This window comes from Mirounga leonina, unplaced genomic scaffold (assembly GCF_011800145.1).
Source record: "Mirounga leonina isolate KUSES-001 unplaced genomic scaffold, KU_Mleo_1.0 Mir_165, whole genome shotgun sequence".
In the NCBI taxonomy this organism is placed as follows: Eukaryota; Metazoa; Chordata; class Mammalia; order Carnivora; family Phocidae; genus Mirounga; species Mirounga leonina.
This window is the reverse complement of record NW_023270415.1, coordinates 73,491,993-73,508,449: the sequence shown is the minus strand read 5'-3', so window position 1 is coordinate 73,508,449 and position 16,457 is coordinate 73,491,993. Positions and strand designations below refer to the sequence as shown.

The following is a 16,457-nucleotide window of genomic DNA, read 5'->3' as shown; positions in this document are numbered from 1 at the left end:
CTCTCCTTTCCCTCTGCCCCTCCCAATCCCCAAATATAGGAATCTAGAGTATGATTTGTTATAGAACTAAGAAAAACACTAAGTGACTTTAAAAATAATATTTACTAATCTAGTTCGACAAATATAATCCTACACTTAGTTTTTGCCTCATAAGTCACAATTCATTTGCCAAAATTTTCTAGAATAGTAACCACATCTCATGATATCCCCAAGACTTTGGGTTCATTCTTTACCAATCTGCCAAAATTCAACAAGCTTTGCTGGCTATCTTTAGGAATAAAATCATTTCATGTAAGCAGCTTTGTTACCTTACCTAACCATGATGAACTAGAACAGATTCATTTTTAATTAAAGAGGGTTAGCTTTTTGGCAATGAAAAAATACTTTTAAGACACATCGAGTATTAAATATCCAAATTTTCTTCAAATTCACTGCAACAATTCTCTCAAAGTTGAGTTAATTATAGTTACTGAAATAATGTAATACTGGTATATCAATTTCCAATTTAATAAAAAGAAAAGTTCTATTTGTTGACTAATGATCTATGGAAGGTGATAGTAGGAACAGTCAATAGATCTTCAAAATAAAAAGTCATATAAAAATACTAAAAACTAGGAACCTTATGAAGAATAGCAAAACTAAGCTGTCTTTTCAATATCAGTTAATTTGTTTTGAAATTTCAGGACTCTGAGAAACAAACGGGGGGTTCTAGAGGGGAGGGGGGTGGGAGGGATGGGTTAGCCCGGTGATGGGTATTAAAGAGGGCACATACTGAATGGAGCATTGGGTGTTATACACAAACAATAAATCATGGGACACTACATCAAAAACTAATGATGTAATGTATGGTGATTAACATAACAGTAAAAAATGTAATAAAAAAATGAGAAAAAAATTTTATACTACTGGTATTTAAAACTTAGTATTTTCTTCCTCACTTAAAATATCAACTAAAAACAAAATTAACTTTTCAGCATCTGTAGATACCAGTTCTGTCTACGCAGCAAAACTAGAACTGCTGAACATTTTTTTAGTAGAGTTGATTACCACCACAGATAAATTATTTCCCAATTAATGGCTCCGATCAACTCCCCATCACAAAATAAAGCATCTTCTACTTTGATGTGGCAAGTGTAAAATCTCACAATACACAGTAATAAAATTTAGCAGGAACAATGTCACGAACAGAGTTGGATGCATGCGATATACAACCACTGACCTTCAACCAAATGTCAGATAAGCAAATAAAACCATCTTCTCTTTCAGTCCAACCCCTGCCATTAAATGAGTATACACACGCACACACACACGCACCTGCATGCGCGCACACACACACACACACACACAAATAAGCCCGAGGTTCCTGAACTTTACACTACTATACATTTGTGAAGGAGGCTAGGAAATGATCAGCTTGAAAGCTTGATTCAAAGGTGAGCTTGAGAAGAAGAGTTTCTAGGACAGACAGGCCAGAAATTAACCTGCCTTGCAAAAGCTAATTCCACGGTACGAGAATGACAGAGGCATGCTGGACTCTCAGGGCCCTTCTATACACCAGATAGATACATATCATTAGAGAAAGTCAGGAATGAAGACAGCCTATGAACACTGAGCCCATTTACTCCCTGAAGTTGAGGCTCAAACTTCAGGGCGTCCATATATGAGGCAACAGGTTATAGCAACGAGGGCACCAGACTTAAGAGTCAAAAGAACATGGCTGCCAGATGACTTTTCTGACTTTTACTCCAGATGAACTGGAATAAAACAATTAACATATCCAAGCCTCAGATCTGTCATTTCTAAACTGGTAAAGATCATCCCATACATGAGGGGCTTCTTATAAAATTCAAGTGACATACTGAGTATTTCCTATATATCAGGAATCATTATAGAAGTTACAATCTCCCAATAGCAATTCAAAAGACTATTTCCCACCCTTAGCAACAAGGATCTAAATCCCAACTATCCAGCCATGTAGTGGTGAGTACAGAAATTTGAAGAGCAAGAAAACTGAAAAATATCAAAGTACAGGTAGGTCAGTATGCTCTTTTACTGAAAAACAGAAAGAAAAAAAAAGATTTTTGAATCATGCATCACTTTGCCAAGTATTTACATTTTACTTCTTCCAACTAACGTAAGTAAAAACAGACTATAAATTCAAAAATAATCCTGGATATTTCCATTGCTATCCAACTCAAAAACTTTATCTTTGGGTTAATAATTCTGTATACTCTAGACCAGTGGTCCCCAGACCAGCAGCATCAGCATCACCTGGAAACTTTTTAGAAAGGCAAATTACTGTGCCCCACTTCACACCTACTGAATCAGAAATTTTGGATGTTGGCCCAGTGACCTATGTTTAACAAACCTTTTGGGGTAAATCCCAGGAAGCTAAAAAGTTTGAGAATCACTCTTCTAGACTTCACCTGAATCACTTTCAAAATGACAGCATCAATGAACTTTGTAAAAGAATCAATTAGTGAACTGTTACCACATAGAAAGTTAGGGAGTTAAAGCATCCTACTAGTCAAATATACCTTTCCAAGCCAATAGTTATGATTCTAATTTCAAAATTAAACAATGCAAGTATTTAAATGAGTGGGAGAGCAGGCTGGAGAAAGGATAACAATGTGCCCAATACCACTATACTCCAACCTTCAAAACACTATTTTTGTTCCAACTAGATTCACCTTTCTCTACCTTTTCAACTCATTTTTTCTCAAAGTTCTTTCAGTTACCAGCAGTTCTGAGCAAACTATGTATGACTTCTACATTTTGTCTTACTTCTGCCTCAAGTCTGTGTTATTTACCCATCCAAAACTGAGATTAAAAAATCTATCCTCCCTGAATACATGGAAAGTAGATAAAAGAAATCTGAGTTTCTAATTCAAGGGACCTGAAAGATTACCTAGTATGTCACACCCTCATCTTAAGCACATTAAAGCAGAGAACTAACTCTCCAAAGTCACATAGTTCATGGCAGAACAGCACCTAAACCCGTATCTTCTGACTTCCAGTTAAACTTACTTTTCCAAAATTCCTTTTCTCTCACCTTCCAAGAAAACTAAGATAAGCAAAAAAACTGAGCAAAGAAAAAGCTCTATAGAAAATGAATCAATGTAACAAAAGGAAGAACAGAGTAAGAACAAGAATCAGGTGTGTTTTATAATAAATACAGGTACTCTGACCCATGTCTAACCTTGCTTTCAAACATTTTTTGAGGGGAGAGGAGGGAGAAAGAAATCTTTACTGTTAAAAGTTTATGGGGCTCTTATTGGTGAAAATCTTAAAAATTAAGTAACTACAGTGTTTGTGCACTGATGCAGACCTGCTTGATGATTAAATAGAGCTGACTTAGATCTTAAGATTCAAAATTTGTGAGTTTCTGGATGTAAAAAATCTCAGAATTAAAAAAAACACACACACATCATAGAGATTTCAATTTGAAATTCTCTGCTAAAAGAGTCCTTAATCTGGAGTCCACGGATAAGTTTTCTGTGACTACCCATAATATATAATTCAATATTTCTGGTATATAAATATGATTGTACATTTTTCTGAGTCTACAGCTCTAATTAGGTTTTCAAAGGTAGGTAGTGACTCAAAATAAGAATCTTTTTCAAATATACAGTTAGGAAAACCCAATATACAAAAATTTTATTCGTATTAGCAAAAGATTTCCTATTTTAAAAGTGTTCACCTAAGGTTTCTACAAATTTCAAACTCACCTAATGTAATTTAAAAATGAGACTGGTTTTTAAATTTGATCCACATACTACTTTTCAGGAGCACTCTTCTATTCCAAATATAGATAACACAACTTATTTCTATTAATGTTTGCCTTTGAGTAGCTAAATTCAATTAGAAAAAAAGCAACCCTTTTTATTCAGAAAATAGTGTATTTTACTCAAATTAGAAAAATGCGTACTTGCTACAATCTAAATTTCCTCAAATTTCCCACACTATTATAATTCTGGTCATGAACATTTTAAAAACTCACATTTGCAAATGTTCCATACAGTTCAAAAAACTCCCAATGTGCAAATGTTCCATACAGTTCAAAAAACTCCCAAACAGCATTTGCCAATTCAAATTTACACTGTTCTATCCAACTCTGATACTTGGAGACATCTCCACATTTTTTTTTTTTCATTTTCCTTTCCTTTAGATCTAGAAGAGAATTAAATAGAAATATTCCCCAAAAAAGGTCAGAAGAGCATAACTCATCTGAATGTTTTAAATTAACGCTGTATTTCAAATTTCACATTACTTGATTTGTTTTGTTTTCATAACTAAGTCACTTGTTATAGAGCAACTATTTGAATTTCATTCAAAAGACAGAAGTTATATCAGTAGTCCAAACCAGTCTGATTTGATCACTTTTCTCACTGAACAATATTCAGAGTGATTAGATATAATACTTGCAAAGCAGAAAGAAAAGATTTTATCATTACCTCAAAAAGATGGTTTATAGCAGGTTGCAATGATATGATTTTCCTTCTACATTCCAGGCCATTCTCATGTCAATACTAAAGCTATGTTTAAAAACTTAACACACTTAAGTCTTCAGATCCTCAAAGATTTCTTTTTCACCTCTCCCTCTTCCCTTGCATTTACCTCACTAATTTATGCTTATGTATTTTTTATACAATTTGAGGCAAATTTAAATACATTATTTGATCCTTGAAATAATCCCCTAAGTAAAAGCCAGTAACACTGCTTCCATTTTACTGATAAGCCAACCGAGGTCCAGAGGGTGCCCATATTTATAGGACCAGCACGTGACAGTCTGACTTTGAACCTGCCTCTTTTGTCTTTAGAATCCACTTACAGTATCTCCAAGAGAACTTCAACTCTAAACTTTCTCTTTCTCCAAATATACTACTGTATCAACAATCTGTTTCCTTTTTCAATCTTACGATGTCACTGCATTCAAGAGATTATAAATGCAATATGTCATCATTTGAATGTCAGGGATATGATAGAAAATATGATGGAGGTAAGATCAAAGATGGTTGATTATGTTATCTGTAAACATTAGCCTATTAAAAGTCTTTTGAAAGACTTTTAAAAAAGACTGTTGAGAAAGAAATTAAGCAGTATGTTTTAAGTAAAACTACAACATTTTTAAAAATGAAGCAAACCCTCCCCCCCAAAAAAATAAAATAAAATAAAAACTAAGAACCTTAACACTACTTAGCAGGAGTTAGGTTTAGTCAGTATAGGAAATCCAAAAACCACATATTGGACCTGAAGATGCCTGGCATCTCAGTGGCTTCTTAGGGCCCACATTCATTAGTTATCGGTAAATAATCAAACCATCAATGAGTTTTCTGACATAGCTATCAAGTGATTTTGAAAACAAAAAGTAATCACTACTTTAAAAAACGTACAGTGTATTTTCAAGGATGAAGTATCTTTCTGAACTTTGAAGAATATGTCATATGATTTGCTCAAGCAGTAATAATGTCCTTTCCATAAGAAAATTAGATTGCATGTTCCTATTAAATCAAATCTACCCCAAATCTGAAAGTGGAAGCTTAACTTCAGTTTATTTCGGCCCACTTAATTTAGAGTTTACCCTTTTCTTTCCAGGGCACACAGTAAAAATTCTTTTCCTTTTTTATACAGGAAACATCTTTTACATATAGGACAAGTTGACATTTTGAGTTATCCACTATCACAACTTTCCCTCTGCCCTTCTCTGTAAAAGGTAACCTATCAACACATGCTGTCGTTTCCTTCACAACGGATATGTGGCTTACTGGCAATGTCTTGCATGCAGAGACAGTAAGCACTATCTGCACTCCTGCGTGTCCCTCCTGCTCATTGCCTGTAACAGTTCAAAAGACATTCATGTCAAATAAGAACTCAATACTTTTCCAACTGTACTGAATAAATGTGGAAGTTTAAGCATTCTTTATGGATGCAACAGAAGAGAATAGGGAAGAAAATGGGGGGGTGGGAGAGAGAGAGGAATCATTTCAGTTATATTTTCAGTGATTAACTATTTTGCTCCTCACAAAAATAGTAAAGTTTCTCAACACTCGAATAATCCTTCTACACTTTTACCTGATATTAAAGAAAAGATCTGCAGCATTTATATGAAATACAGAATGGCCCTTAACAAATGTAATGATATGAAGAATATAGTTTATTATCTTATTTAAAAGTAAAACCTGTTAAGAGTACGGTGTCTCATAGAACTTCTCTTGTGCCCACACAAAATGAAATAAATCTCAGTAATTAGTTGTCCTACAGTAAAGTACTTTAATACTAAATGAAAGGGAGTGCTCAAGACTAGCTAGTTCTTGAAACTACCGACATTAATAAAGTCACAATAAAAGAATTATTTCTTTCAACTACCTAGAATATGTATATACAATACTCTTAATTCCTTAATTCCAACTGTAGCAGGATGTTAAAATCTTCATATCAATGAGCTCATAAAAATCAAGCTACTGACAAGTTTCAGTGATTACCATATGTGATTATTTTGGCTGATGTTACCTTAAGGAGACCATCACTACTAGGGTCATTAAAATGAAAGCTAAACTTCATTAATGAGTATAGATGCCTGTTACCACCCTACCTAAGCACTTAGAAATTTTCTTGGTGTGAAGCATAAGACAATGAAAAAACTTCAGCTACAACTATCATTTTTCAACTATCATTTTTTTTTCTCAAATTCCAAATACTCTAAAAGCACATTCAGTCTTGATTTTTAAAGTAGTTCTCTTTTATAATCTTTTTATTTTAACTACTGGATCATCAATTTGACAGCTGTTGAATTAGAAAACATTTCACCACCGAAAGCAAATTTCTTACTAATACCGAAATTATGTTGATTTCCCTTTAAACCTCTAAGAAAACTAATAAACCGTGTGCTCCTCCAACACTGGAAGCTATTTCAATTGCAACTTTGTCAGTTTGGAAGCCTAAGAATGTATGTTAATATGAATTAACTAGTGATTCAAAAGACAGTAATTAAAAAAAAAGATTAATTAAGATTAGCATCAAAGAAGAAGTATCATTTCTCATACCACACGGAGATTTAACAGCATGCCTTCTGAGTGAAAAGCTTCTTTTGGTCAAATGAGAACCAAAGATAGCCAATTACTGACGAAACCGGCATCTTTTACTATATGGTCTAATGCAGCGCTTCTCAATCGGGAGCATGTGTGCTCCCCCAGTGAACACTCCACCACGTCTGGAAATAATTTTTAGCGTCAGGACTACGTGGGATGCAACTGTCTGGTCCCAGGTGCTTCCCAAGCCCCACCTGAAGTACTATGTACACTCTCCACCTGATGAGACTAACAATTAAGTCCCCTAAAAAGAACTACCCTCTGAGATGCACATTATAGGCATAGGGCCAAACAACTGCCTTCCACGTCAAACTGTAGTTTCAAAATGTCCCAGAGCAGCGCCCAAGACAGAGCCCGTTAACCTGGGTACCGGGGACATGTGCAGAATTCTAAAGCCACATATTAAGAGACAAAAACCCCAGACCAGTCTAAAGTCAAATATCATGACTAAACAAGATTTCTCTGCCTGCCATTGCCAACTCAGGAAGTTGACTTAATGCAAATCAATCAAGAGCAAATTTGCAAAATACCCACTGTGTTTTTAAAGGAGTTGTAGTGAGAGAAAATGTCAAAAAGCCTGGTAGATGAAGTCTGAAGCCTGAAGCCACAAGATCACTCATCAAAATAAATGCGCTTCAGGAGAGCCGAGACAACCCCGTCCCCAGAGAGGAACTCTCAAATGCCCATCTCAGGTAGGGAGCTGAGAATGGCAATAAGAGACTTCCTCCCAGGGACAAGGACTAGAGGGCAGTTAAGGGGAATGAGGAAAGCATCCCTAAGAGAAAGAGGAAATCCTTGTCATTCCTACTGTGGCCTAGTGACCCCTGTGTGTTGTTTCCTCTTCTCTCCTTTCCAGGTGGTGATTTTATCCCTATACTATTTATTAGGCGTATATTAGGAGCTTAAATTCACTACTTAACACACATGGCCAGAACAGACGAAATAAAAAAAGGTCTGAAAATACTGCCCACTTAGTATGGGACAGTAACAACCTACCTTTAGTTCACTACCCCCTGGGGAAAGAAGAGGTAAACTAGTTTTTTTATTTTAGATGGGATAGTGAATAGTGACTGTGCTAACCATCAACATACTCTGTATTTTGAAAGATCACCTCTGACACAGGCCAAGAAAACAGATTTATATCAAGTTTTAGCCAAATCTTGGGAAGCTGGTTATCTAAATTAATTCACTCCCTCCCACCACCACTCTAGCTCATATTAAGTACACAAGAGTATTGACACTCTCTTTATACCTCATATTCTAGATAATTATTTTCAGTTCTCAAACACATTAAAATGATTCTGAAAAAACAGCTTTGAAATGCTAAGCTTACACAGTCTGCTGAAGAGCAGGAAAACTAAAAAACAATGTCTATGTGTATTCAAAATGTGAATACATTAAAGTTTCTGCCACTGTCAAAAGAACAGCAACTGACAACATGTGTAAGACTACCAATATCGTGATTTCGGTCAAGAGCTCCATATTCTCCATACCATTTTTGTAAGTAGTCCAGTGCCTCCAAACGAGCACCGATCTCAAAAGTGATTCCAGGACGATTTGGGGGCTTTTTACTCATCTTGAGATCCTATTCTTCAGTATTCTCTTTTCACTACCTCAAGAGGGAAAAAAAAAAAAAAAAAAGTTAGATTCTAATGCATAAAATGCATAGGGAATAAAACAGAATTTTAAAAGCATTGCATGAGAAGTTAAAATAACTGCCAAATTTTAAAGAAATTTGAATGATTACAAATATCTGTATGTAAAGTACTAAATACTTTGCAAGCAATCTTGATCATGAATCAAGGAAAATGACATAAAAAAGAACTACTTAAAAAGAAGAACAGCTGGGCATTAAAACTTGCTAATGGCTAAAATCCTTCAAATTTTAACTTGAAAATACCCAAGAAAATTCTCCACACCAGCTGAAAACAGTTTTCTGTCTCTGAAAAATCAAGACACCTGAGTGTTCTGGAATATGACTACTGAAATTCTTAAGAGTACAAATTAATGGAGTTTTTCAACCAATATTTGAGTGCCTCATAGTATACAATACTAGATAAGACACTAAAGAGCATATAAAGGGGCAGGAGACACTCCTCTGCCAGTGAGAACATCAATAATTCTTGGGAGTAGGATTTTTCATTAGCTATGATTTCCTACTTTGGTAGCAAATGATTCAATAAGTTTAATTTAACATATAAAGTTGCAACAGAAATTTCTTCCTTATACTTCACAGTCAATATGCAATAATGATGTGGATTCTTTCAACTGCAAATTTAGTTCTACTCTATTTCAATATAGTCAGTGCTCACATTGACAAATAAAAGTGGTCGTAATATTCAAACAAACAAAAAACTACAAAGGAGTATCTATTCCTCTCTACATCATCGACACGCACACTCTTCACTCTCCTTTTGGCCACACTGGACACCCAGAACACCTGAGGTAGCCTTTTTCACGGACTAGTACTTGAGGAATATGAATGCACTTTAAGACAGGCTAAATCAAAATATAACAGGTAATCAGGAATGCAAACCTACTGTTACTGGGGGGAAAAAGAGCGATCCCTGAAACCTTTTTGATATCTAGAATTACTAACAGGACTATGCTCTCTCCCGGGTTAAAAAAGAAAATACACAACTACAGCATTTTCTTTAATGGTTTGCTCACAATTCAAAAGGGACAAAACATAACAGGAAAAATAAAAACAAACTGTCCTTTCCTCTTTGAAAGAATCTAGTTAGTAAGGGGTAAATAACACCAATACTTGCCATAGAAATATGTAAAGTCAAACCTAAATACTCATGGGGGGTTGGGGGGACTATCCTCTGGCCATGTCAAGAACAAAGATCAGTTCATTAAAGTTAACAGGACGCTAGGCCAGAGGGTACTCCGTGTAAAAGGAAAGAAAGCATGAATATTTTTTAAAAAGTCTGGTCAGCGTGTAACATATTAGGCAGTTACTTAAATATCTGTGTAGAAATCTAAGCAAACTTTTCTACTTTCTTCACAAGAACTTAGTAAGAGGTGTTTACCAGTTACACTATTTTCTATAATCAAACACCGAACCCATAAATGTGGAGTTAAGACATAGAAACTCCCAGTGATACTTCGGGATGAGGCACAATTTCCTTTTCCCTGGGTGGAGAAAGGAGGATGAATAGAGATTTGAATTAAGGAAAAAGCAAAGTAAGACAGTCTATGGGGGGGAGGGGGGGGGCTTGAAGCAAAAAGAGAAAAGGGGACAGAGAACGCGGAGGAACATAAACAGAAAAGAACGCAAACAAGAATGGCAAAAATATATCTGGATGGTTAACGTTGCAAGAGATGACAACTGGAAGGGAAAAGAAAATTAGCAGGAAGACACAACACCAAGAAAGTGAAGAAGAAAGGGTCAGAGAATGGCCCCGGGGCCAAAGAAGGTAGGTGGCTGATGCGGGGCGGGAGGGGTTGGCAGAGACCGACAGGAAGGGCTTAGACCAGGCTGGCGGGGAGCGGGAGAAGCCTCCAGGTTTGACAGCCGTCCGGCCCTCGGCAGGGGGGAAGGGAGGGAGGGGGAGAGGGAGCGACTGCGCCCAGACAATAGGGGCGGCGAGTTAAGGGGAGGGACGCGAGAGGGGTGCGGGCCGGAGAGAGACACCAGCGCGGGGGCGTCCCGGGCGGCCAGACGGGATCCAGGCGGCCTCCAGGCCCCGCCACCGCCGCCGCCTCTTACCGACTCGGCCTCCTCTCCGCACAGCAGCCGGGCCGTCCGGGGCCGAGCCGGGGCACGAGCAGGGCGGCCAGCCCGGGCCTCCGCCTCCGCCTCCGCCCAGGCAGCGGCCGGGGAGGAAGCAGGAGGGGAGCGCGCTGGGGCCGCAGCGCCGGGTCGGGCCCGAGGTCGCGCGGGAGGGAGCAGGTCCGAGCCCTCAAGCCCGCTCGGGGTCCGCTGCCATTGCCTCCGCCTCCACCGCCGCCGCCACCGCCGGCCAGCCCTGACGCGACGCCGGGCCCAGCGACGTCAGCCGCCCGCGACGCGCCGGAAGCGGGCCTGGTCGCGTCACGTGACTGGCGGGGGTTGGGCCCGGGCTGCGCAGCCGATTGGAGAGTTGCCCTTGAGAGGCGGGGCTTTGCAGCAGTTGGCTGATGGCTAGAGGGCGGGGCGGTGATTAGCAAAAGAGAAAGCTGGCTCGAGGAGCCCGTTAGTGGTTGTGAAGTGTTTGACCTTTGAGAGATGAGCACAGAGCCCATTGAGTATTATTATTGTCGATTTGATAGGAAACGGGTTCCCCAAATTCCTCAATCCCAGCACCTTGGACAAACTTTGTAAATGCACGACACTCTTTCTTAGAAATCCACCCCATTTCATAATAAGAATAGAGCAAATGGTTATTGCCATGGTCAACCAACAGCTATTGAGTGGACGCTTTGTGGAAGTTACTGTGTTGTTAGTACATTACATGACAACCACATTCACACAATTGTGTTGCTATTTCATGAGATTCTTACAGTACAAAAGGCACATACTACTAAGCGGTGTGTGTGTTGTGCAGCTAAAGAACCTATGGGTAAATGGATGTGACTTCCCCAAGACGACCCAGCTAAGGATAAGAGAGCTACTTTTCTTGTATATCTACCATGTACCAAACTCTGTACTAAGCACAGGAGAAAGTGTCCGCACGGTAGGGGAAACCAACAAGTGAACACATGCAAAGCAATGTTGAGATGAAAATCTTTTTCCTCTCTCTTTCCAGTGTACCACTCTGGATCTCAAGCTTTCTAAATGCAACATTGCATACAAATAACACTTATATTTATCATGCTTTACAGTGTGGAGTTAAAATAGCAAAGTATCTCTCTTTAAGCTTTAATTATAGTGAAATTTGGTAATTTAAACAACTATATTCATATCCTTTTATTCCAGAGACATTCATTCAGCACTTACTATGTTACTAATAGCTACTGAGCTAGACTGAGCATGACGATATATAGAAAAGATATAAATAAGACAGTCTCTAGTGGACATTTGTCTTGTACTGGAGTTGCCCAGCATCTGAACTCCTTTTCCATGTTTGGAAAATTTACCATCATGGTTGTCATTAGTGTAGTACTCCATATATTTCTAGGATCTTCTGAACACATGAGAGGATTATACTTTCTGCCCTCCTTAGAATTATGTGTGACCATTTGATTTGCTTTGGCTAGTAAAATGAAACTGGAAGTGAACTTTGTCATTGCCAGCTGGTAGTTTTAAAAGGCAATTCACCCAGATTTCTGTCTCTAGAACAGTGATAAGCAATATTTGAGACAGCAACTGCTCTAATTACCGAGATTCTAGACAGATCGTGATAAGCCCAGAACTCACTGTTAATCTACAACTGATATGTAGGATAAGGAGAAAAATAAATAGTCATTCTTTTAAGCTTTTGAGTGTTTGGAAGTTGTTTGTTATGCAGCATAACCTAATACAAACTGACTGATACACCCACCTTATGAGTATTGGAGGCAGAGTCAACCTCACGCTAAATAAGATGAAAATGTCAGAAGCTCCCATTCTCTGTCTCCCTTCCAGCAAAAGTGCTCTTCTGAGCTACACTTACTAGACTCTGTCCCTGAAGACTGTATGAGAAGCTGCAGATGATGTTCAAAATAAGGAAAATTTTCTCCAACAGCAGTGGCAGTACCAGGGACCAAATTTCTGATTTTCAGCCTAGAGCTAACTAACTGAACCCTGGCAGAACCCAAGCTCACCCATAAGCCAGTGAGAAAAAAATTAGTATCTGTTGTTAACATCAGTGAAAATGTGAGATTGCTTGTAAATTAAATAAAATGTATACATAAAGGATAAACATAGATTCTATCCACTCTCCACCATTTGTTAAGAATTCACAAATCTACCTTGAAAATACGATTCTCCTGTATTAATTGGGACTTAATAAGGGACCCCACCAATAATACAGCCTGAAAGAAAAAAAAAATGGAAATGAAGTCTTATGTAAATGATTGCTGGCTTGTGAATTGTGCAGGTGAGTATTTTCAATGGACTTAACACCATCCGCTAAAGGTCACTTTGGAAATGGGAAGGGAAACACTTTTAGTTGTCACATGATTGGGGTAGGGCACAGCTGCAATTTAGTGGGACAGAGGAGGGCTGCTAGACATCCTAAGACAGTGCAGTCCCATATCTTGAAGAATTGCCCCAGGTCATGCATGACTTTGAATGTCCCTCCAAACATTCATGTAGGTCAAAACCCTTTTCATAATTGTCTAAGCCCTGAACTCAGTTTTGCACCAAAGCACAAAGGTTTTTGTTCTGCAAGGTTTTAATACACACTCAACTTTTCCAGGAATGAAGTAACCGTGTAATACGAGGGAAGATTGTTCTTTTTTACAAACATGTCCAAGAGTTTATCCCATTTTTAAAAATCATGCCACCATTGGCAAAGCTACTCCTAGTATTTGAGGCACTGGTAGAATGTACCTGTATCACTCTGCATCCGTAGCTGTTACACTCAAGGTAAATCTAAATTTTGATATAAGCACTTGACTACTACATTATGTCTCTTTGTGAGTCATGGCTGAACACTTATATATTGAAATGCATGTTATTTTTATTATAAATTATCTCCATAAAGTTTGTTCTTATGTTACTGTTATGTCATTATATTACTTTTTTAAATGTGTGTAGCTTGATTATACTACCTATGAATTTAATTTCAGAAAAGTCCTGAGAATATTACATAATATTAACTCACAAAGGGGGCGTTAAGTTTGATAAAACTGAAGAAAACTCATATAGGCTATCTTTGCCTCTTTTGACCATGTAGAGTCAAAGGTCAGGATTGGGGCAGGGATATAAGATGTAGAAAAGTCTAGAGATGACTCCCCAGCCACACAGTGAAGCTCTTCATTGCTATGTCCCCTCCCCTCTCTCCCACCCAACACACCCCTCATCCAGATGGTTAATGTTAGCCATCAGTCACTTCATTGCCAAATATAGAGAGAAAGAACTTACAGCTGTGTTTGAGTGGAACCAAACAAGCAGTGAGCAAATTATCTTGAAACAACTGTCCTTAGGCAGAAATCACTGAACTAAATTCTTCCAACATTAAAAATATAAATATGAAACCATTCTATCTCCTGCAATATTTGACAATTCTATATACCTATTTTAAGGGAGGAAAAAGTTACTACTAAATATCACATATTCTTTGTTACATATGACACACAAGAAAGCCTTTTTGTGTGTGTTTTTCTCTAATCTTATAATCAGCACCAAAGAAGAAAATCAAAGGAATTCAAAAAAAAAAATTTTAAATATACTAGTTGAATAAAGACCTAAACTGTTGGAATAGACACCTGTGGCAACTCTCTATTCCAGGTGCTTAAAAATCTTTGAAAATGGCACTAGCCTCTCTTCCTTCCCATGCCAATAAAACTGCTTGTCTTATCTGTCACTCTATCCCTTTTTAACTGACCAGAAGTGATAATTGTTCCAGAATTAATCTCTTGCCTTTGGACCTCTAGGCCATGTATGAACAGAATGGAGAGATACAATCTCTCCCTTATGTCCACACAGCATCCTGTTCACACTTCTAACATAATTCCTATTGTGATGTATGGGTTTATATGCTGCTTTCTTAGAATGAGTTAACCCTAAAGATGATCAGATGTTATAAACAATTTTGTTTTATTTATTTACTTTTACTGGAAATTCATATGCTACTCAGAAGCTACCTGGCTTTCTGAGATTTTTAAGAATTTTTGACTTGGCAGTAGTAATTTGAAATATCTGTCTGCTAGTAAAGGTCATACAATAGAAAAAAAATATGTTTCACTTGGCAAAAGCTTAAAAATGCAGCAAGAGATCTGAATGATAAAGAAGTCCTTTTTGTACATACTGTCCTGAAACAATGGACCGACCATGATTTTTTAATCCAAGCCTGAACACTTATGAGAGTTTAAAAAAAAAAAACAAAAAACTGCTATTATAATTATACCAGAATAACAAGTGGATTCCTGGGAAGTCCCAGACAAATTGAGACATACAATCATGCTCCCTAAAGCAGGAAGGAATAATAAAGAGAAATAAAGGTAAAGATTCCCTACCTGCAAAAGCACTGAATATGGAATCAACCCTTGATTCCTCCATGGATTTTCTTCCTTGCCCTACCAGGACAAAAGATGGACTTTTCTTTAACTTTCAGCTTCTATGTTGATTTTTTGTACCTCCTCTGATTGTTGTTGTTCACTGTTAACACTTGCATTAACTAAGCAGTATTTTCAACCGTTGCTCCAGCAAACATCTGCTTTACACCCACCTAGGCTCTTTGTTAAAATGCAAGTCCCTGGGCCCTAACCTGTGTCTTAGATTTGGAGATTAGCAATCTGCACTTTAAAAGCCATCCTAAATGATTCTTAATGTACATGAAGTTTCAGAACTGTGGTATGTTAGAATTCATTTGGTTGCATGTGACAGAAAATGTAATACAAACAGGTATAAACATAAAGGGAATTTCTCTTTATGGAATCAAGAAGGGATAAGTCTGCCTTCTGGGGCAGCTGGAGTCAGGGATCAAATTATAACATCTTTTACTCTGCTTCCTATGGGTTGGCTTGACTTTCAGAATCCACATGTAGGCCCCCAACAGCCTCAGCCTTGTCATCACAACATCTTGATGAACAGAAAACAAGTCCTAGAAGTCATTCTTTCATTGGCCTAAATTAAATCAGGTGTCTGCCTGTGAACCAAGCATGATGGCCATGGGGGTGATTTGGACTGACGTGACGTGGATCTGGGTCCCATCCCCAATCAGGCAAGTGGGAGCAGAGACTGGCCCAAACCTCATAGACTGAGAGATGGGAATAAGTGGGTCCTTTAAAGAAAATTGGGATGCTGTTACTTGAAAGAAAGGGAACAGAAGCTGGACAAAAAAAAAAAAAACAACTAATATTCATTGCAACTGGCTTCTACTGACTGTAACTCCAAATTACAACTTACAGCCATGCAACAAAACTGAGAACATTCTTCCTGGTTTGCAAAACTAGAAAAGCAAGCCAAATGAGAGGCAAATCTATTAAGAGATTGACATAACATTCGTGTTCCTGATTCCTTAGGTGTTTGCTTTTAGAGGCAGTTTCAACACCAAAGAAACACACTGCTGGGGATTGTTAAAGCTGGGGGAGAGGGCGCTCGGGTGGCTTAGTGGGTTAAACGACCTACTCTTGGTTTCAGCTCAGGTCATGATCTCAGGGTCATGATCTCAGGGTCCTGAAATTGAGCCCTGCTTAGGACTCTGCACTCAGCACAGTCTGTTTGAGATTCTTTCCCTTCCCTCTTCCTCCCCTCCACCGCCTTCTCACTCTCCCCCCTCCCATTCTCTCTCTCTC

General features: G+C 38.1%; 1 protein-coding gene across 4 annotated transcripts in view; it reads right to left on the bottom strand.

Annotated features, from left to right (window-relative positions):
• PHF20L1 (PHD finger protein 20 like 1) overlaps nucleotides 1-11,091 on the bottom strand; it is an 82,352-nt gene extending 71,261 nt beyond the window's left edge. For 3 of the 4 annotated variants that reach the window (XM_035011976.1, XM_035011974.1, XM_035011977.1), the window contains exons 1-2: nucleotides 10,804-11,091; nucleotides 8,582-8,701 (exon numbers count right to left, since the gene is read on the bottom strand). In XM_035011976.1, the coding sequence (XP_034867867.1) occupies nucleotides 8,582-8,664 (83 nt within the window). In that variant the 5' untranslated portion in view covers nucleotides 8,665-8,701; nucleotides 10,804-11,091. The remainder of the gene's footprint in view (nucleotides 1-8,581; nucleotides 8,702-10,803) is intronic. The other variant, XM_035011975.1, reaches the window with a different exon arrangement.
• Nucleotides 11,092-16,457: the final 5,366 nt, after the last annotated feature.